General features: G+C 60.3%; 1 protein-coding gene and 1 pseudogene across 1 annotated transcript; both read left to right on the top strand.

Moving 5' to 3' along the window:
• The first annotated feature begins 1,002 nt into the window (after positions 1–1,002).
• On the top strand, positions 1,003–6,021 carry LOC141946201 (coiled-coil domain-containing protein 183-like). The gene is made up of 13 exons (XM_074875659.1): positions 1,003–1,165; positions 1,268–1,386; positions 2,075–2,242; positions 2,372–2,476; positions 2,668–2,790; positions 3,184–3,297; positions 3,439–3,499; positions 3,582–3,682; positions 3,949–4,109; positions 4,496–4,655; positions 4,791–4,916; positions 5,169–5,253; positions 5,912–6,021. Exons 1-13 carry the CDS (start codon positions 1,045–1,047, stop codon positions 6,019–6,021), a joined length of 1,554 nt encoding a protein of 517 aa, XP_074731760.1. The 5' UTR covers positions 1,003–1,044.
• Positions 6,022–12,141: 6,120 nt separating this feature from the next.
• On the top strand, positions 12,142–14,810 carry LOC141946202 (serine/threonine-protein kinase pim-1-like; annotated as a pseudogene).
• Positions 14,811–21,351: the final 6,541 nt, after the last annotated feature.

The raw sequence follows: 21,351 nt of genomic DNA on the forward strand, positions 1-21,351 counted from the left end.
ACGAAGATTGATTATGGTAGAAACCAGGCAATCTCCTTTTGACTTTCATAATATATTCTTATGATAATCTAATAGTTCTGAAAAGCTGGTTGATGTCTATCACTGGATGGGTTACAGACCAAAACTGTTCATTTGGGTGCTTGGAACACTTGTATGTAGCTCCCACTCTGGCAGAAGGCAGGTGGAGAAGGGGCAAACAGGCACTTTCCCACGCAGCTCTGCAGTTAGCACTGACTTCTGCTGGCTATGAGCTTGCACGTCGTCTTTGGCAAAATGGTCTTCCTGGGAAGACTAAGCCAGGTGGGGAGTTGTTTCCTTGGTTTCTGTGTTCAGCACCTGCAGCACAACAGGGTGGCTGCAGGTTGAAGATCCTGAGTTACAGAAACTTAATCAAAGCTGGTTTGCGAGCGTGGTGCTAGGAAGGCAGTTTCCTTCTAAAGTCTTTTTCTGCAAGTCAAACGTTCGGGATTTTCTCCGGCAGCGGGAGCTTGGTTTGATTGATGGACAAACACATGTACACGCTTGCATTTCCTGCCCTATTTGTAGTTCACAAGAGTGTACGGCGCGCATCAAAATAAACATCAGTGCTGGCAGCTGGTTTGCTCCTGCCTGTTTCAATCGGAGCGTGACTCCCTGCACCACCGTTTCCTGACTGATGCGCTGACATTTCCAAAGGTGCGTATCTAGGGAGATGCTTCTGGGCATTTGAAACAAGCTGGCAGCTCCCAGGAGAGCGCCGCTGCTGTGTTTGGATACAGGCGTGCAGCTGTTTTCCCTGAAATCCTCCTCGCCCTGTTTCTGGTTGGGCTTGGGGGGCTCCCCCGGCTGGGCGGGTTGCAGCTGCCGTAGCCACGGTGATGGGAAGGAGAGCGGGGATCTCCCCTGCCCGCCCTGCCTTCGGCTGCTCCGGAGAGCTTGGTAACTGATTATGACTTCATAAATGCTCATGACTGTTCCGTGCCCCGGCGACGGTTACCAGGCACAGGGAGCTCGGCTATACCTGTGGTCACAGCCCGGGCTGTCTCCAGTGCGCGAGGAGCTGCGATGGCTGCCACACGCGCGGCGGGGCTGAAGGGCCGAGGCAGGAGCACCAGCTCCATGCAGGGCCGGAAGGCAAAGCTCAGCCAGCACGCCCAGGAGCTGCGCACCATCATCGCCTCGCAAGGTGCTGCCCCTTGGGTTTGGCGGGGACGGCCCAGGGCGGGCGGGGGGCTCTCGGTCCCCCCCTCGTCCTGCGTGGTACCAACAGCACCTTCGTGTCCTCCAGAGCAAGAGAAGAAGGCTACCCTGCAGTTCTGCGAGGAAGAGCTCCACCAGAAGAGAGAGCTTCTCGCACACCTGCATGAGGCGGTGAGGGACGTCCGTGCCCCGAGCGGCGTCCAGAAGGTACCGGCATGTCCCGCCTGCTGTGCCCCTGCCTGTGCTGGCCCTGCAGAGCCAGCTCCCCCACCGCTCCTCTCCAGGAGCAGGCAGCACCGGGCAGCCAGAGAATGTGACCGTCCCCAGGTGGGGAGCTCCCTGAGCAGATCCTTGGCCCCAGCACAGCTCCTGGCCGTCCCAGCCTGCGTGTCCCCAGGGCTGCCCGGCTTCCTGCAGGCTCCAGCTGCGTCCCTGGGAGAGAGAAGCTGTCTCTGCCCTTCCCTGCCTGTCCCCAGGTTATGACCTGGCTGTAAGGCCGTGGGGACAAGGGGCGCTGGCCCCACGGAGCTGCCTTTCCGCGGGGCCCTCTTGCAGGGACAGGGCGGTGCCACCGCTCTCTGCCAGCAGCCACATCTGGGGCACCAATTCATGGATTTTATTGGTGCCCAGCCCCAGGTCTGCGCTATGCAGAGCCCCTAAGCCCGACCCAGCGCTGCCCTCAGCACATGCCCACCTCCGCCTTAGCCCAACCAGCCCCCTAGAGCAAAGCTCTCCCAGAGCCCGTCCTGCCAAGGGAGCGACGATATCCCGGAGCAACGTCCCGACATCTGTGGCTCTACCTCCGGGGCAGTTTTCCAGACAGGACCCTTCTCCTGCGAGAAGGTGCCCAGCGAGCCCTGCCTCCAGCCTGGCCAACGCTCCCATGTCCATCCAGGTGGCCCAGGAGAAGCTCCAGGCCGAAATCTATGCCCGGGTTAACACCTGCAACATGCTGCTGTACCAAGTAAGGCAGCGGAGCCGAGCCCGGGACGAGCTGCAGAGGCGGCTGCGGTGGCTGCAGGCTGTCGAGAAGCAGGACAAGCAGCACCAGGAGCAGCTGCAGGTACCCAGGGCCCCTTCCTGGGGTGGCAGCACCCGTGGGGGGCCTTCATCCAAGCCCTGCACCCCCCGGGTGGGTTCCAGGCTCGGCACGCGGGGTCACCCCGTGTCCCCCCTCCCGTCTCTGCCCCAGGTGGTTCGCCAGCTGGAGAACAGCATTGAGAAGATGCTCATGAAAGTCCACGCTGGACAGAAGGTGACCGCCCTGTACCTGGAGGTGCGGGATGTCCTGAGAAAGGTGAGCTCCTCCTCACTGTGCCATCCTCCCACCTGCTCCCCCTGCCAAGGCAACAAGGTGTCCAAGGGGCTGCTCTGGTGGGATGCCCTGCCGCATCGGCCAGGTCCTCCTGCTCCCCTCCACCCGCTGTCACAGTGCAGGGGACCCCTGGGACTCAGTGGGGTGAGGTGCTGTGACTCCCTGTGTCCCAGGAGCTGGCCCACCTGCCTCCGCACCTGGACCTCCTGGGTGGGACAGCCGAGCTGTACGATGGGGAGCTGGAAGACGTGGAGCTCATGGCTGCGGATGCCCTCAGAGCTGCTGCTGCAACCAAGGTGAGATGGTCTGGGGAACCTTGGGGCCCTTTCCCATACTCCAGAGCCCACAGACGGCACCATGCGCCCTGGCTGGGGAGTCTTCCTGCAACAGAGACTCAGCTGGGCTTGCCCACAGCACCCACATGCCTCCAGAGCTCCTCCTGGGTCTCACTCTTGGGCCAGACTGCCCTGGGGCTGGGGACAGCCTCCCTGAAGCACCAGCCACGGTGAAGGCAACGTGCACATCACGCTCCCATCCTCCAGCCCTCCTGGCCCACTCTCCTTCCCAGCCTGGTTAGGTGGTGTGGGGGGGGTGTCCTTTTTGACACTGGTCACCCCAGAAGCTCAGCTGGCTCCCAAAGGTCCATTCCGGCTTTGGCAGTCGCTTCTCCCTTCTCTGATACGCTGCAGAAGGACCTGAAGAAGGTGGAAACCCAGCTGCGGGCGGACAGAGAGTGCAGGTACCGCTCCCAGGCTGCGCAGGAGGGGCACGTGGAGGAAGGCAGGGAAAGGCATCTGAGAGAGGTGAGCTGCGGGGACCCGGCACAGGCAGGGTTGTGGGCAGGTGACAGGCACCAGTGCCGAGCTCCCTGTGGGTGGGGGGCCTGCTGGGCCAGCTCCCCCAGGGTGCCAGCAGCTCGGGGGTGACACTGAACGTTCTTGCAGCAAGCCGGGCACAACCTCGCCACGGACTTCTCGAACCTGCACCTGCAGGACCCTCTTGCGGGTGAGTGCCTGGCGGGGTGCACGGGGGTGGGACGTGGGCACAGCTGCAGGCAGCATTCCCTGACGCTTCTCTCCCACCCCAGGCACCCAACTGGAGGCCACCAAGTCCCAGATAGAGCACGAGGCCTGGGTCGCCACAAAGATGGAGAAGGCCAAGGCTGCGGTGCCATGCTCCCACCTCTGGGTAACGTAAAAACCCATCTCCGTTAAAACGCAGGGCTGCGCCAGCCCTGGGGAGCCGAGACCTTTGTGTCCTTGCGGGGTTCTCTGCTCTCCTCCGCCCCTGCAGCACCCCAGACCCCCTCTTGTGCAGGCAGGGATGGAGCTGCTTTTCTCCATGCCATGAACCTGCAGCAGTCTGTGGTGCAGAAACCTCCCCGAGGCCACGGCCCGGCTCCTGTACCCTCCAGGAGTGCCACGGGCTGAGTCCTTGTGCTCTCCCCTGGCCAGGGCATGGCTGGCAGGTTCCTGGCACAGCAGAAGTCCTCGGCGGAGCTGGAGCAGTATCTCCAGCAGTGCAAGGAGAAGGAGCAGGCACTGAAGGACACGCTGAGGAAGCTGGAGCTGGAGCACGCTGAGCTGAAGTTTCGCCAGCCCCCCAACACCCACAGGTGCTGCTGGCCTTGGGACAGTCGTGCCAACTGGGCTACCACCCTTGGAGGAGGGACATGGGCATCCTGGGTGTCCCAACAGGGCGCCCCTTCCTCCGTCCCACTGCAGCCACCCACCCCTCCTGCTCTGGGAGGATTTCTGAGCAGAGTGCTCCCCCAGCGCTGGTCCTGGCAGAGCACCCAAAGCTCCCACTGTGGGTGGCAGCAGGAGGACCCTTGCTCCTTGCCTGGCATGGGGAGTGGGACCAGCAGCGTGGGGTTGGGTTGCAGGCAACATCTCTGCTCTGCAGGCGGTGCGGGGGGCGAGACGAGCAGTTTTGGCAACAGATGTGGGGTGTCTCTGCACCCCTATGCAGTTGTATGGATGTGAATGTGTTTGGCTGCAGGAAGCTGGAGGAGGAGCTGAGGAGGAAGTTGCAGCAGGAGGAGGCTCGGCGGGAGCAGATGCGAGCCCAGATGCTGAGGGACGAGGATCTGCTGTTCCAGATTGAAAATGCCACCAACAACCTCGTTGTCCTTCTGCGTGGCATCACCGTGCCCGGCCAGGTACCCGTGCGGTGCGGGGGTGACCACGGCTCCAGCCGGTGCTTGGGGGTGCAGCGCGGTGACGCTTGGTGCGGCCACTGTCACCCCAAGAGGCTCTTCTTCCCACCAAGGGGGTTGTTCTCTCTCTGATTCCAGGACTCTTCTGCCAAGGCCCAGGGGGTGCACGAGAAGCTCCAGCACTGTAGGCAGAGGCTGCAGTACCTGGTGCAGCGTGTGGACAGCCTGCCCCGCAACAGCCACAGCCTCGATGAGGACGACAAGGTGCGTGTGTGGGGGCTCCATCCCTGCGGTGGTCTTTGGGGACCCGCACAGGGCTCTCCCAGGTGGCCATCCCAGCTGTCCTCCCAGCTGGGAGGATGGAGGTGGCCCCAGGGAAGAGCTGTGGAGCAGCTCAGCCCCAAGTGGCACTGGGTGCTGTGGGGTGTCCCCCACAGGGGGACATGGAGGTGGAGCACCCCTGGGCTTGGAACACCCCCCTCCCCTTCAGCACTTAACCCAGAGTGTCTTTCACAGGCTTTTGTGAAGGTCAGAAACCTCCTGGAGAAGACAATGGCGGAGGATCCCCAGAACCTGAAGATTTCCTTGGAGGAGACAGAGAGTAAGAGAGCACAGCGGGGACACTTCCCCCAGCGACTGTCCCAGCCCCTGTCCATGGGGAGTTCTGAGCGCCCCACTGTCCCAGCAGACCCCGATCCAGGAGTTGCCTCCAGACCTTGTCTCCAAGGCTTTGAGCACGGGGGGTGGCTTTAGGTGGGGATGTGGGAGAACGATGGCAACCGGTGGGGTGGTAAGCGCTGAGCCCCAGCAGAAACAAGGAGAGATGCTGCGGGGCAAGGAGGGGGCCCTCGTCTTCAAAGTCCCCTTCGCTGGCTGTGAAGAAGAACTAGTGCTTGGCTCTGCCTGGGGCCTCCTCTGATTAGATGCTCTTGGAGCAGACAAGGAGCTTTTGGCAGCTCACCGCCCTTTTATACCAAAGCGGAGGTGAACCCACCGCCCCGCAGCTCCAGACCTTCATGGGAAGCCCCAGCAGTGTTGGGGATGGACCCCAGCAGTGGCATCCCCCGGTCCTGCAGGTCACCCTGGGATGCTGGGCTGGAAGAGCCCGTCAGCAGTGCCTGTGCCCAAGGGCCTGGCACGGGGCTCTCTGGGATGCCACCAGCCCTCCAAAACGGGCCAGATCTCCCCGGGGACACGGGCACAGCGGAGGTGGCCCCGCAGACCCTCCCCAGCCTGCTCCTCTCTGCTCTCTCCTCCAGACCCCCCTGCTTTCGATGATCAAGACCACGACCTTGTCCTCACCCGGGAAGACATCAAGAAGCAGGGGCTGCGCCTGATTGAAACCAGCAAGAAACATGGCAAGAAGTAGCGGTTGCTCTACGCACAGGAGCTCTGGATGCCTCCGACCACTCCTTCTGCTTTGGATGCCCCCGACCACCCATTGTACCCTTTTTCTTAATACAGCAAGTGTTCTTAGGCTTAATACAGCAGGTCTTTGTCATTTCTCCCAAGCCTACAGTAGAGCTGGACCGGGAGCTCCTCGGTCACTTCTGTCAGCCAGAACGCAGCAGGGTCAACCCCTGAGGGGTGCTGAGCTGGGTTTGGAGGCAGCCCCATCCCCCTGCCCCTCGCCCGCCCAGCTGCTCTCCCCGCAGAGGTGGGGATGGGCTGGGCCGGGCTCAGCTTTCCCAGACAGAGCAGAGCTGGGGGCAGGCTGGCTTTCTCCCCCTTGGTCCTTCCTGGCACCTCTGCCCCCCCAGACAGCTCTAGGAGCCCCGTGGGCTGGTGTCTGCCCAAGGCAGCTCTGGGGAAACGTGGGGCAGGGGCTGAGGCCTGGACAGGTACTGGATCTCAGGGCGGGGGGGCGTCTTCATGTGCGTGCGTGGGAGTGGAAGGGCAGAGCCTGCCTTGGAAAGGGAGAGCCAAAGCGGAGGTGAAGCCCCTCGCCTGGGCTGTCTGACCTGGCGTGGACCCTTCGTGCCTCTTCCCTCCCCTGCTCCCTGTACACACATTGTGCGACTCGTCCCCCTGAAATCCGAGCGAGCGTCGGGGACAACCTCTGGGCTGCAGGGAGGTGCCTGGAGGGAAGGGCTGACCCAAGGTGCCCCAGGCCAGCAGAGGATGCTGCAGCAAGCCTTTGGCTCCAGGATGGGATCCCCAGCCCTGTCGATGGCTCACAGACACCCAACCGTGGAGGCCGCAGCGTCTCCTCTGCAAAGGCAGAGAACCGGGGACGCTGCTGGTTCCCAAGTGCAGCCAACGCTGAGGGCTGCTGCCAGGGACCTGTGGTCCCAGCTGGAGGCCCCCGAGAGTGGCACCTCCTCCAGCTCCCCAGGGGCCATCAGCATCAGAGTGAGCTTTCCCTGCCCTTCCGACTTGGTCCCTGTGCTTCGTGCTGACACCACCACGGGGGCAAGGAACAGCTCTTTCTGCCAAGCCTCTCGGCAGACTGGCAGGTCACCCCAAATGTTCGTGGTGGGTTTTGTGTGACTGCAGGTGCGGGGATGACAGTGCCCAAATACAGAGCAACTTGGGTGTTTTAAAGGAAGCTCCAGAGAAAGCGTCACGTGCCAGTGAACGCATCTAACGGAGCTTCCCCGATTCGACAGTCGTCTAGGCGGGCTCTTCTGCAATTAAAGAGCACCCTAGAATTACACCCACCCACCCACCTCCCAGCCCTGTCCCCTTCTCGCGTGCCCACCACAGCCAGGCTGTGGCTCAGGGAATCCTCTGCTGCCAGGAGCTGCCCAGCCATGGCAGTAGAAACCTGAACATACTCTGCAAACCAGGGGGCAAAGCAGACAGCGGGGGTGGGTGGTGCCGGGCCACTCTGACACTGCCCACGCTCAGCACACCCAGGGTTTGAAGAACCTCAGCCAGGCCGCGCTGGGCAGGCTGTGCTCAAAGAGGTGCCGTTAAGAAACAAAACACCTGCCCAGCACCCCCCTTCCTGCTGACCGGCCATCTCTGCTGGTGGTGTGCAGGCAGCGCGGGCAGCGCGGGCAGCGCCGCTTCAGCACCCTGGAGAGCGCCCGGCGGCAGCGGCGCGGGGACCGTGCGCGGCCGCGCCCCCGCCCGCGGAGTCCCGGCCCCGCCCGGAGCCGAGACACGGCCACGGCCACGCGCGACCGGCCCCGGGAGACGCGGCCGCCACCCCCCGCCGCAGGCGCAGCGGCACAGTCGCGCAGGGGCGGGGGCACACGGGCACCGGGGCCGGGCGGGCGCAGAGCCCCGCGCACAGACAGCGTGTGCTCACGCACCCGCGCAGGCGCACACTGAGACACGCGCACACGCAGGCACCGGGGCGCGACACCCGTGCGCGCTCCCGTGGGCGCGGGATCACCCGCACCCTGACGCCGACACCCCCACAGACCCCACACGGCCCCGCGCCCCACTCGCGCCGTCGCACACGCACTTTCTCACCCGCCGCAGCCCCCGTCCGCGCTCCCACAGCCCCCCCACGCGCAGGCACAGTCCCACGCGTACACCCAGCGACCCCCGGACACAGTCACACCCGCGCACGCACACCCGGACCGCGCGTGCTCCCGCCCCCCCGACACGCCGACACACACGCCCGCGGGAGGGGCGGCAGGCGCGGGGGGGGCGCGTGGCGGGGCGGGGCAGCTGCCGGCCGCGGGGCGCGGGGCGAGCCGGTGCCGCCCGTCCCGGCGCGCCCCGGCGCCGCGGCCCCGAGGCGGGGGAGCAGCTTCCAGCCCCGGCCGAGCTGGCGGCAGACAGGGACAGCCCGGATCGCGCCGGGGCTCCCCCGGCACCTCCCGCCCCACGGTCAGGCTGCGCTCGCGCCCGCAGCGAGGGGGAGGGGGGCTGGTCCGTGAGCGGGCGCGGGGGGGCGCGGAGCGACACGCGGGGCCGGCGCCGGGCTCCGCGCCGAGGGGGCCCGTCTGAGCGGGGCCCGCGCCCGCCCTCGGGGCCGCTCCGGGCAGCGCTCGGTCGTGGGTGCGCGCTGGGGAGGGAGGTGTCTGCTGAGAGTCTGTGCGTGTTCATGGGAGAGGGAGAAAATGCGCGAAGGATAAAATTGAAAGCGTGCAAAGTAAATTAAAAAAAAAATGAGAATAAAATAGGTGTTTCTGGGCGCCAAATCCATGTGGAAATTGCACTTTGGGCAATAGTGAGATTGAATAAAGGATCAGTTTTCTCGTCCCTTCTCAGTATAACTGGACTATGTATATTTTAGCGGATTTTTAAAAGCTGCGGGGAGTTGTCTCTAGGGAATGCTGATGTCAGACTCACAGCAGACACCCGGCATTACCCTCCAGAACACCATCTGCCAGGCTGTCTGGAGATGGGGGCTGGAGTCTGACATGGGATGGCTGTTAGAACCCTTTAACCAAGGTAAGAGTGTAACTGCTTGAGGAAGCAAGAGTTAATGCCCTGGTTGGCGCCGGGTATAGAGAGGAAGGAACTGGCAGAATTATTTCTGGTGCAGGAGCACAGGACAGAGGTGCAAGGGTCTCTGTGACCGTGTGTTTCTGGGATGCACCCACGGTGAAGCGATGCTCCCAGACCCCGGGTTTCTGTTCTTTATAATCCATGACCAGCCACATCGGTAACAATAGCAGCCAGGTGTTGTTTTTAGGGTGCACTGAGCTTTTTGGATTGCTGGTAGATTTTGCATAAAGTGTGTCAGTGTAGGTTTGAAGGGTTTTGCTTCAGAGGTGAGAGCCTGCAGCCTCTGCTCTGAGTTGGCAGTGCTGTGGTTTTCCATGTCCGTTGGTAGAACCTGAGGTTGAGAAGAGACCTGCTGCGGTGTGAAGCTGCAGGAGGGCACACAGTGACGGGCGTTCCAGAGATACAGTTTCAGTTGGTGGCACTGGATTTACTTGTAAAGGTAAAACCTGATGTCTTTCCCCATTAATGTTTTTTTTTTGTTTGCTTGATTTGTTTGTTTGTGTGTTCTGGTGTACTTAACCTATTTTAAAAACAACAAATTAATTGTTTAAACAGCAATAGGTAGCTGAACTCTAAAGAACAGGCAAACCTCCATTTGCTGGAGAGGACTTTTGCCTGTTAACTGAACTGTTTTGTGTACCAGTCTGTTACCAGAGCTGGAAGAATCACACTGTTTCATGGATAGTCTGAATAGATTTTCTTGTAAACTGGTTACAGGTGGTTATTTTCTCGGGTAAGATAGTACTGCTTCTAGTCAGGAGATGTGAGAGATGTTTATCTGATTCGTGCCCATGTGAGTGATAAAATGTAATTCCCTTATGTATGGAGTTCCTAAATGCTTTTGTATTTTTTTAGGCAATAAGATGTTATGTCCATAGCTCCTGTTGTTAAGATCAGTTGCTGTTAGAGGGCAGTTAAAATAGCCGTCTTCATCGGACCAGACAGTGTCATGTCTGGACTCATTGATACTATGTCTGCAATCGCACCTGTGCTCGGACATCAGCCCTGCTGAGTCATCTCCATAAATGGGAAAACCCGAGAAAACCCCCCGAAAATTGACTTCGCAGACCCCTCAGGGAACACACCCATGCTCATGAATATGTATAAGGACTTCATTGTAAAAGGAATCGGTTTTGGGGTGTGTGTGTGTGTGTGTCCTGGTAGAGCAGAGACTCCCGGCACACCCAGCGCTGTTTGCTTGTCTTTATTCGAACAATAAATTTGGAGTTAAGTTTTTAAAATCTGAATGAGTCTGAGCTCATTTATAACATCCTGATCAGCGTATGAAGTCAGGTAACGCTGGGTCAGATCAAAAATGCCAACAGTGAAGAGCGTGTTCTTGAGCAGCATCTTTCGTACTGACCTTGTGCTTCTGCCACAGCACACTAAGCGCAATTCCCTCCCCGTTGGGCTGTTTCTCTTTCCTTTTTCTGTTCAGAGTAGTGGGTAGGTGTAGTGTGATAATTAGCTAGCAAGTGGATAGGAGTCCCTTCTGGATTCTCCCAAGTTCAACCTCCCTCCCAACTTATGCTTAGAGAAGAAGAAAAGGTTTATAAATTCAGCACGTTTGCTTTTTTATTTGTTTTTCTCTAATCTATTAAATAAGACCTATTCAAAGAACCCTCTCTTTTTAGCACTAGCATCCCTTAACAGCGGGCGATGGGGGAAATGCAGTTTGGGGCTGGGCTGGGTTGGTGTGGGGCATTTTGGCAGCGGCCGAGGGGCTACAGGGACGGCTCCTGTGAGAAGCTGCTGGGAGCTTCCCCAGCCCCAAGTCGGCCCCGCTGCTGGCCAAGGCTGAGCCCGTCAGCGCTGGTGGTCGTGCCTCTGGGAGAAGGTATTTAAGAAGCGTCGGGGGGAAAAACCCCAGGAAACTGCTGGAAAACCTGCAGCAGGGAGAGGAGTGCACAGTTTGCGCGTGCCCCCGTGGGAGGGGCGTTGTGCGAGCGCGTGCATCGCTGGGGTGTGCTGTGAGCTCGCGGGTGGGCGCAGGGGCGGGTGCACGCAGGGTGCGTGTGGGGCGTGCGGGTGGGTGCATTCCGTGTGCTGCAGCGTGTGTGTGTGTGTGTGTGCACACTCGGGCTGTGTGTGAACACCGCGTGTTGCACTCTGTGTTCCACGTGTGTCTCGCAGTGCGGGTGTGCGCACGCTGCGGGTGTGCATCGCCCCTTCTCTTTGTACCCACGTGTGTCTCCAGGCAGTGTGTGTGTGTGCATGTGCCCCAAAGCTCTCTGCATGTCGCATCGACTTTTCCTGTCCTCTTTCTGGCCCCGATGTGCAGGTCTGCTCCGTGCTGTGGGGGCTCTGAGCACCCTCCTCTCAGTAATCAGAGACCCCCATCCAGAAAATTATCTTATCTCTGGAACTCGGGGAAGCATCTCAGACAGTGACTTCTGAGGAAAAAAAAATTTTAAAAGGATTGTTAGTCAAGAGTCCCCAGCTGGAGTCACCACTTTTACTAGAAGAGGGAAAAGTTCAGGCAGCGGTTTGCCAGCGGTGAAGTAACGGCAGCGTGGGGCGGGAGGGCGGGACGGGCTCCACCGGGAAGTTGTGAGATCGCAGGAATAAAACAATAAAGTGAAGAACAAGGCAATAAAACATGGGGATTTTGGCGCAGATGCGGGAGGAAGAGGAGCTCCGTGGCTGCCAGCCGGCCGGTTCTGCCAGCCCGACAGAGAGAGCAGCCGGTCAGGGCGAGCAGGCAGCGTGCCCGTGGGCCCGATCCCGGACTGGCGGCAGGGCTGGGCCAAGCCTGCCCATACCCCCTGCCCGTACCCCCTGCCCGTGCCCCCTGCCTGCACCCCCTGCCCGTGCCCCCCCCCCCCCCCCCCCCCCCAGTTTGCATCCTGCGAGCCGTGGCAACCGCGGAACGCTTCGGGGCTCCCTGGGCAACAGCCCCGTGGCCAGGCAGTCGGGCAGCGGACGAGTGATGGCCGGCAGCAGCGGTTTGGCTCTCCTGGCGTTTCTCGCCCCCGACCCCCCCCACGCCCCTCTGGCCCCTTCCCCTTCCCGCCGCACCGGGCCCCACCGCCTCGTCCCTGCCCCGCGGCTCTCGCCCTATTGGCGGTGGCGCCGCTGGATGGGCCGGCGCGGCTGGGCCTGGCGTGGCAGCACCGCCCCCCAGTTCTGCCTGGCCCGGCCCTGGCCCCCGCTCCCCCCGGGGCCGGCGGGGGGCTGCTGTGCCGAGGCCGCTCCCTCCCCGCCGCCGCCTCCGTCTCTGCCTCCTCCGTCTCCTCCTCCTCCTCCTTCTCCCCGGGCTCCCCCGCCCGCCCGCAGCCACTCGGCAGCCCAAGTGCCGGCACCGAGCCACCGGTGCCCGGTCTGGTTCGGGAGGTGCTGAGCCCGGGCCCGGAATCGGGCGAGGGGGTCGGGGTGCCGCTCCCGAAGATCCCCTCGCCGGCCCGTCGACGTCCCGGGAGCGGCGGGGGGCTGCACGTGGCCAAACCACCGCCAGGTCAGAGCGGGACGGGCCGGTTTGGCTGGGCCCGGTTCGGCAGGGGGCGGGGGGGGTGGTCGGGGCGGGGCGGAGACGGCCCGGTCTGGCCCACAGGGAAGGAGAAGGGGCGGCTGGAGAAGCTGTACCGGGAGGGGCAGCTACTGGGGAGCAGCGGCTACGGCTCCGTGTACTCGGGCATCCGCCTCTCCGATGGCATCCCGGTAAGTGGCGGGGACGGTGGCAGAGCGGAGGGGGGGAGGAGAAGGAGGAGGGGGAGGCTCATCCCGCCACTCCCCTTGGCATGCAGGTGGCCATCAAGCACGTGGCCCGGGAACGTGTCACAGCATGGGGTGAGCTGGTGAGTGACCGGGGCTACCGGGAGAAACCGGGGCGTCACAAGGTGGGGGATAAGGCGAGGCCCGAGAGGACGGAAACTGGGACACCGCAGGGGGAGCAGGTGTGGAGTCACTGGGGGACACGGAGCATCCCGGGTGAGGGGCTGCCCAGTACTGGGGCGGCCGGGCGGGGGGGCACTGGAACTTCGCCTTGGCAGGGGGGATGCCCGGGCACCTGTGGGGTCAGGCAGGGGGCACTGGAACATCCCGGGCAGGGGCTACCAGACCTGATGGCATCACGGTCCCCCCGCAGCCCAGCGACACTCGAGCGCCGATGGAGATCGTGTTGCTGAACGCGGTGGGCTCCTCCGGCTTCCACGGTGTCATCTGCCTCCTCAACTGGTTCGAGCTGCTGGACGGCTTCATGCTGGTGCTGGTTCGTCTGGAGCTCGCGCAGGATCTCTTTGACTTCACCGTCGAGAGGGGATCCTTGTCAGAGGAGGTGGCGCAGGGGCTGTTCCGGCAGGTACTGGAGGCCGTGCGGCACTGCAACGCCTGCGGTGTCCTGCACCGGGACATCAAGGCGGAAAACATCATCATCGACCTCGCCAGCGGTGAGCTCAAGCTCATCGACTTCGGCTGTGGCACCTTCCTCCAGGACACGGCCTACACCAAATTTGCCGGTGAGCCCACAGCCGGGGCGATGCTCCCGGCACTGCATGGCCCAGCCTGACCGGGCACCGGTTCCCCCTTTGGAGGGGGCGGAATTAATTACTCAGCCAGCTGCCAAGTTGTTTTTGGCACGGGGCGGATGTTGTGAAATGGGATCCGGCTCCCAGCCGCTGCCACCCACCTGCCCGGGGCTGGGGTGGGGGGAGCCAGCCTGACAGAAACAAACACCCGTGGGGGTAGCAGAGGCGGTGGGGCGGGAACCTGTATGCTGGCCAGTTTGGTTTGCAGGCGTGGAAGGGCTTGGGCTGCTCCACTCCCCTTGTTTGCCTTGGCTTTTTTAAAATTTTTTTTGGGCTAAGGCAGGGGGGAAAGGCGTGGTTTTTCCCCACCCATGGGTTTTGGTTTTTTTTTTTTTTTTGCACGTAACAGTCAGGCCTTCCCCAGGCCCGTGCTGCCCTCTTCCAGCACCAGCGGCTTTTTTTTACAACCCAAAGTTTGTAAACAAGAGTCCCGTGTTGGCGAGGGGGCGGCAGGTCACACCATGCGTCGTCCCCCCCACCAGCGGTGCAGCCCCCATGTCCCCAAGGACGCTCGGGTGAGGATCCGGGAGCGGGCAGCATCCGCCTGACGAGCTCCGCCTGTCTCCCGTAGGAACATGAGAGTACAGCCCGCCGGAGTGGGTCTGCTACCACCGCTACCACGGGCATTCACAACAGTGTGGTCCCTGGCCATCCTGCTCTATGACATGGTCTGCGGGGACGTCCCCTTCGAGCAGGATGAGGATATCATCAGGGGACAGCTCTTCTTCCGCCAGCCGATCTCCCTCGGTGGGTCCCCGGCTTCGTGGCGGGCAGCGGGTTTGGGAGATGGCACCGGGTGCACGAGCATCCCTGCTCTTACGGCTGTGGAGGAGGGTGATCTCCCGTGTTTAGCTGGGGGAGGTGGCACATGAGGAGGGTGATCTCCCGGGGTTAGCGGGGGGAGGTGGCACGTGTCCTGCCATCCTGCTCTCCTCCAAAACAGCTCCTGGATCGGGAGGTTTGGGGGTAGCTCCGAGCACACCCAGCATGGCCTGGGCACTGCGGACGGGGGTGGAAGGTGGACAGGAGCCTTCTCTGACCGGCCATGTCTGGTTTCTCTCCCCAGAGTGCCAGCATCTCATTGGGTGGTGTTTGTCCTCGCAGCCTTCAGACAGACCATATCTGGAGGACATTTTCAACCACTCCTGGCTGCGAGGTATTCACCTGCCCTAGGAGATGGCAGAGACCCCACCTGGACGGTTTGGCCCAGGACCCTGGCACATAACAGCTCCAGGCTTCTCCTGGCCATAAGAAGCAAAGAAGACCAGGCTTCCTCACCACCGTAGCACCGAGCAGGGATAATCGGGAACACGCACATCCTGTCCCGAAGCTGGGCTGGAGACTGATCTTCCAAGTGCTGGTGGCCACCACCCCACCCAGCTGTCCTGGGCTCCATCTGAATGACCCTGTGTCATTTGCTGGTCTTGCCAGTAATTTTTTTTTTTTTTTTGGTTTTGGTTCTGTTATTGGTGGAGAGAGGAGACATTATTGCAAACCGTCTGGTTTTGGTGGCTCCCAAACATCTCCCTGACCACCTGAATTCGGGATGGCGAGAGGATCGGAGACCTTATTGCAAGAGAAGCTTCAACGGGGGAAAAACAGTGGCCGAATGGCTGCCTCCTCCGCTGTCACCGTGCTCGAGTGCCTTCAGCTGAGATCTGGGCTGTGCTGGAGGAAATACTTGAATTTCCCTACACTGCTGCTTTTCCAAGACTCGCCTGGGTATAGACTTCCTCTTCCCCTTTCAAAAAGAAAACAGGTCAGAAGACACCTGGGAGCCAAGCAGGTGATCCCTCACCTCCCGTGCCTCCACCTCGCCTGGATTTTCTGGGTTTCTTTGCTTCCCGGTGCCCTCACGAATGCACAAACAGTGCAAACCAACAGAGCTGTAAATGTGTTCAGTTATACAGGAGCGAAGTTTGATGTACAGTTGTTAATAGTGACAATGTTTTACCTTTTTTTCTTTTTTCCAGTTTTTGTTTCCAATTTATTTTCATGGATTTGTTTATTAAAGAGAGAGTTCTAGCCAGCAGGATAACTTATTTATTTATTTATAATTCCCGTGGGTTTCCAATCCACGCTTGCTCCCACAGCTGCTGCCCCCCCCGGTTTTCTGTTCGGGCCTTCCCTCCGTGTCTGCCCCGTGCCCATCCCCACCCGCAGTGTTTCTGGCTGGCGGGGTGCGGAGCGGCTGCCTGCTCCCCAGCTCTCTCTGTACAGAGTTCTGGTTGCTCTTGTTCCCTTGCCAGGTGTTTTGGTTTTCCCCGCGGGTGTCTTGTTTGGGGCTGGGGAGGGGGGAGCTGCTCTGGGCTGTCCGCGCTGTCAAGTCTTTATATGTTTTAGCTGGCGGGTTTTTTCTTAGTAGTTCGTATTGTACAGGGAAATTCAGAAATCTTACATTTTTTTAATGCAGTTTTAAATAAAAACAAACCACTTGACGTGATGGAGACATCCCTTTACTGCGGGGCGGGATGAAGGATGCTGCGAGCGTGCCGGGTACCGGTGGCCACACCGTGGCATGGCTACTGCGGGGCTACTGCGGGGACCAGCCGTTTGTCTCCAGCTGAGACTAACCCCAAAGGCTCGCTGAGCCACGTCAGCCAGGACCAGCCAGCGACAGCCCCATGGGGAAGGCTGGACCCATCCCTCGGCGGGGTGTTTCCAGGGCCGACAGCTCCTGGCAGGTCTGGGAGGGATCGAAGGGCTGTGGAGCCCTTTGCGTTTCTGTTCACCCGCAGGCTGGTGCGGAGCGTGTGCTGGGGACGGCGAGGGAACAACCATCAAAGCGACCTTGTGAAAGGCCGGGTGTTGTCAGCCACATTAATTTTCAGTCAGGCAGATCCTGTTGCTCCGGCGCTGTTGGCGCGGAGCGAGTGTTGGGTGCCGGGGGTGAAGAAAGCCACCGGCGGGCTGTGCCCACCTCCAGCTCAGCTGCGGCAAACACGGAGCGAGAGGAAGTTGATCTTGGGATTACGAGAAGTCGGTCGCTGTCAGTCAGCAGCAGTAACGCTTCGCTCGAGCTTTTACCCTCCACCCTGTCAAACCCCACTTCCCAGCTCTGCGGTGCTCCGGCTTTGGGGGTGTTGGTTTTGTTTTTTGTTTCCACTTGGGATTTTTTTTTTTTAATTAGTGTGCTGAATTTTGAAGCCCTGTTCCTGCTTGACCTCATGGCGCACCTGCTGCGCTGCGTACGCAGGGCTGTGTCTGCCCCAAGGAAGGGGCACATTTCCCCTTCTGCAGGTTAATTTGCAAGTCCCCCAGATCTCAGACAACAGGACCATCCTTTCCTTTTCTTGCCCCAGGGCTTTATTGCTTAAACCCCCCCCCCCCCCCCCCCCCCGTGCCCAGGCAGCAGTCCCTCTCCCAGGCTCACCCCGGGCTTGCCAGCACCGCTGTCCGAGCCGGGGGGCTGCTGTGCGAGGGAATGGGGGGTCCTGGAGCCACGTCCCAGCCTCGTGGGGTGACCTCGTGTGCTGTGTCACTGCTGTGCCTCCGTCTTCAGCAGAAAGCCTTAACTCTGTTTCTTTGTTTTGCTTTTTTGTTTTTTTTTTTTTTAAACTCAGCTGCATCTTTCATCTCCTCAGGGCTGCTACAAGCAGGAAGCGCAGCTCCACACGCCTTCAAAGTTTAGGCCTGTTTTGAGACGTGGTTTGTATTTACCCTCCTCTCTCACTCACTTTTCCCCCCGGACCATCAGGGAAGCTGCTCTTACACAAAGCAAACCTCCCTGCCACGCTGCCTGCTACCGCGAGGAGCCTGAGCCCCTTGGGTGGCCGCCGTCCCCCTCGGCACCACCGAAACGCTCTGGCGGCTGCCCCGGCTGCGGGCTGAGCTCAGCCCCCCCTGCCCGTAAACGCTGGCTGACTGCTGCGGTGTTCCTTAGAAAACTCGCTGCAGAAAGGCTGAGCAGGTCGGGCGCGGGGCTGGGGCGCTGGTAGTCACTTTGTTTCCACCTGTTGCTGATGGTTTTGTCCCTGCCAGGCTTGTGCTGCAGGAGGCAAACGGTGCCATCGTGTCCCCCGGCAAGATCCCGCTGCCCGGGTACCGTTTTGTCCTGCCAGGGTGACGGGGTGTATCCAAGGATCGGTGCGTGTTTGATCCCCGTGCACCCGCCTTCCTGTGCAGTAACGCCTTCACGGGGCTGAGAGCCACCAGAGTCATGTCCCAGACCTCTGCCACGGGGACAGGACCACGGTAGGTGTGACGGGAGACCTGAAGATGGGCAGCCGATGCCCGTTGGTCCCCTCCACATCATGGCATTGTGGCACAGGGGCTGGGGGAAAGGAAAAGGCCTTTTCACCCCTCATTTCTCCTCGACAGGGAGATGTTCGCTGCCCTTTGGGGCTGTCAGCTGTGATAGGAGAGGATGAAGAGGCAGGAGTTTTCCAGCAGGAAGCGATTTGGAGACAGCATCGCACTCCCACCTCTATTTCACAACTTTTTATTGCTCCCCGCTGTCAGCAGGGGAAGGACCCACATTTCAGAAAGCAGAAAAAAACAATGAAGCAGGAGCAGGATGAGATTTCAGACTGTTGGACCTCCCATTCTGGGAGTACCAGAGTCCCATGGATGGCTGAGGACTTGCAAAGGGCCAGCACTCATCACACCTGTGGCTTCCTGTACCCACCCATCCCCAGCAAAGGTGCTTGGTGATGCAGAGGACTGGCCAGGGCAGCCTGCAGCCACAGCAACAGCGAGGGTTGTGTTTTGCACATCCCTGTCTGGGAATGAGAGATGAGCAACAGCCAAACCCCTGCCACGGCTGGAACAACGCAGATGAGCACCGAGGAGAAAAACCCCCTGGGGAGCGGGGGCCGGGCTCGCCGCAGGGACCCGCAGAGCTGGAGACTCGGAGGTGGCATCTCACCCCACGTCCTGCCACAAGGAGAACATCCAGCTGCCCCCGAGGCGGCGTCTGAAACCCTTTGGCCCTTCTCAGCACAGTGAGGCACAGGAGCTATTTTAAACACCTGCCTTAGGATGGGGTGAATTATCAGCAAACCAGGTGTCCCGCGGCTCCGCCCCCCAGTAATGAATCCCGGTGGAAGTCGGTCTCCAAAGGCTTTTTGCCGATGGCCTGTGTGGCAACAGCACCACCTCCACAGGGCAGGTGGGGAAACTGAGGCACGGAGCCCCAACCTGCTGGAGATCTGCGGTGGAGCTTGGGCTCACCTGCCTTTCCCTGCCCTACCCCTCCTTAGGCTGGGACCAGCCGCAGAGGAGCTCCCAGCTTTAAACCCCTGATGGCCCCACATCCCCAGACAGGGGATTTAGTGCTCCAGGAGTCGAGACTAAAGCCCTGCACCCCCCTCAGCATGAACCCGGGGTGAAACCTGTCCCTTCCCAGCCCTCCTCTGAAAAACAAACCCCGTGCTGTGACAGTGGGGGCGGCCAGGTGCTGGTGTCAGGCACCTGTAGCCCCGCTCCAGACCAGAGTCTCATGTGTTGGGGTTTACACCGACCTTCCTGAGAGTGGGATCTGCGCTAACCCTGCCTGCGTGACACGTCGAAACTGCATCACTCGGCCTGAGAGTTGGTGGGGGTTTTAGTGAGGAAAAAAACACTTTATTCACTGTAAAAAAAACCCCAAACAGCCAACAACCGCAAAACCTTCCAGTGTGTAAAGTTGAGTCAAATTTAGCAGCTTCAGCTAAGGAAACATATTTTTTAAAGGAATAATCAATGTGATTCTTTCATCCTTTTCCAAGCTTTTGGTCCCCTTTCTCCAGGGTAATATTTGTGTGTCCTTAATCACTGTGTTTATTACAGTTAGGAGGGGGTTAAGCAACCCGAACATGGAACAGCTGCTCCTGTTTCACATTGAAGCAGCCGCTTCAGTGACCCTGCAGTGACACCCCGGCACGCGTGTGCATCTCAACGGCTGCAGGGACGGAGATCTCACCCCGCTGCAGAAGCTGTGAGAAAAACAGAGCAGCAAACTGTCATTTCAGGTCAACCCCTGCCAAAAGTCTTCCTCTTGCCCCAGCTCCCCGAAACGGGCAGGCAGGGCCGGGCCCCCGGCACACGCGCGTGGCCTCGTAAGCCATCAGCACCCACCCCAAAGGAAACCGTCCCCGTGCTGCCACCCGCGCGGCACGGATGTGCCACGACAGCCGTGATCTCGGTGCCAGGCTACTACTCGTAGTAATCACTCGCTGTAGCGTCCCTATGTGTGCACATGGGTGTGTGTAGATCCCCCCAAACACATAAATTTGGCTCAGTTGGGCCCAGGTTGGCTCCTGCCGTCACCAGCTGAGACCTGACGGCAATCGAAGCACAGCTGAGGATGCCAAGGGCTTGGATTTCAGCCCTTTTCCCCCATCCTCTGGGGGGGGTTTCTCTCCTTTTGGGGAGAGGAGCAGGATGAGGGCAGCGTGGAGACAATGAGCCCCCTTCCCTTGCCAGGGTGGAGGGGTCACTCTCCTGCTGCTCTAGCAGGGTGTTTCCAAACAAAGTCTTCAATAAAGCCAATAAATGAAGCACGAGAAGATGGAGTGTGACTGGCCATGACTCCAGGACAGACGGACAGACTCTCTGGCGTGCTCAGCCTCCCGCTGACACTGAGGGCTCCCGCTCTGATGCAGGATGGTTCTATCTCTCAAAGTCTGCAGCTGTGTTACGGGATAAAGTGATTTGCAATAACCCTGTTTGTCACACCTTGCAGCCCACAGGTTTTTAACTCTGGTGGAAGGAACAGTGTTTCCACCCAGGATGAACCAGCACCTTTCTGGAAACTTTGCTAGTCCAACACTGCACCCCTGACCAGGAGGGCAGTGATCTCCCTGCAGCTGGGTACCTCGAAATGCTCTACTTTTTATCAGTTCTTAAGTTTCTCTTCTCTGCTTCAGCTTTGACATGGGAAAAGGAACTGACTCTTCTCTCTCAGTTTTCATTCTCATTCAAAATTGAAAGCTGTCAGAGATCCCGGGCTCGTTGCCACGGTCTTGGGCTCACTCTGCCCCCCGAAATATCTCCCTGTACCCCGAGAGCAGCCGATGGTGAAGGAAGGAGCAGGAACAGGTTGGGTCAGGGCAAAGCACCCAGGTGCCAGGCCAGACCCTGTGGTGAGGCGCCAGCGACGAGCCTGTGCTGCCCTTTGCTGTCAGCCCTGTCCACCCAAAACAGGCTGGTTTTGCAGAAATGCACCTGCTTTTTAATTTTTCATCCCTTTTTTGAGTGCTTCCAATCCTCCTGTGTCCTGAAAGGCTCTCCAAGCCTCTCCCTGAATGCTTGGCAGGAGCCATGATCCTGCCAAGCTGGGACCTGACCCTGAGGGGATGGCAAGAGCCACCCTGACCAGGAGGCTGAGCTGGGGGGGGTAATTATCCCTTTTCCGATGACCCCCCCCACCTGCGACACCCCGAGGGACAGCCAGCTCCCCTCCTGCCATTGCCCTGCCCTTTGCAAACAGGGGAAGCTGAGGCATCTCCTCAGGACCTGACTCCTGTGGGGCAAGGCCCTGCCGGCGGCCTGACCGTGTGAGGCGGGTGCTAATTCAGCAGGGCCATCGCACGTTTCCCTCAGGAGCAGGACGTCCCCATGTCCCCACAGCCCGGGGACACTGGTGACAGCAGACCCTGTCCCTCTCTGCCCACACCCGGCACCATTAAGGCCCCGTGGCTGCCGGCCACCCCTGTGGTGAGGTTTCTCCTCAGGGCACGAGAGGGATGGCAGTGCCCTGCTGGCTGGCAGGGTCCCAGTCCCATGTCACCTGGGAAGTTTGGGGGGGGTTCTGACATCTGTGGGGTTTTTTTCCCAGTTTATCC

This window comes from Strix uralensis, chromosome 7, assembly GCF_047716275.1.
Source record: "Strix uralensis isolate ZFMK-TIS-50842 chromosome 7, bStrUra1, whole genome shotgun sequence".
Lineage (NCBI taxonomy): Eukaryota > Metazoa > Chordata > Aves > Strigiformes > Strigidae > Strix > Strix uralensis.

Excerpts from the sequence above, each read along its gene's own strand:
- LOC141946201 (XM_074875659.1), top strand. The coding sequence starts at position 1,045 with ATGGCTGCCACACGCGCGGCGGGGCTGAAGGGCCGAGGCAGGAGCACC. Across the intron at positions 3,683-3,948 it reads TGCCATGCTCCCACCTCTGG|GGCATGGCTGGCAGGTTCCT; the intron begins GTAACGTAAAAA and ends TCCCCTGGCCAG. Across the intron at positions 5,254-5,911 it reads TTCCTTGGAGGAGACAGAGA|ACCCCCCTGCTTTCGATGAT; the intron begins GTAAGAGAGCAC and ends TCTCTCCTCCAG.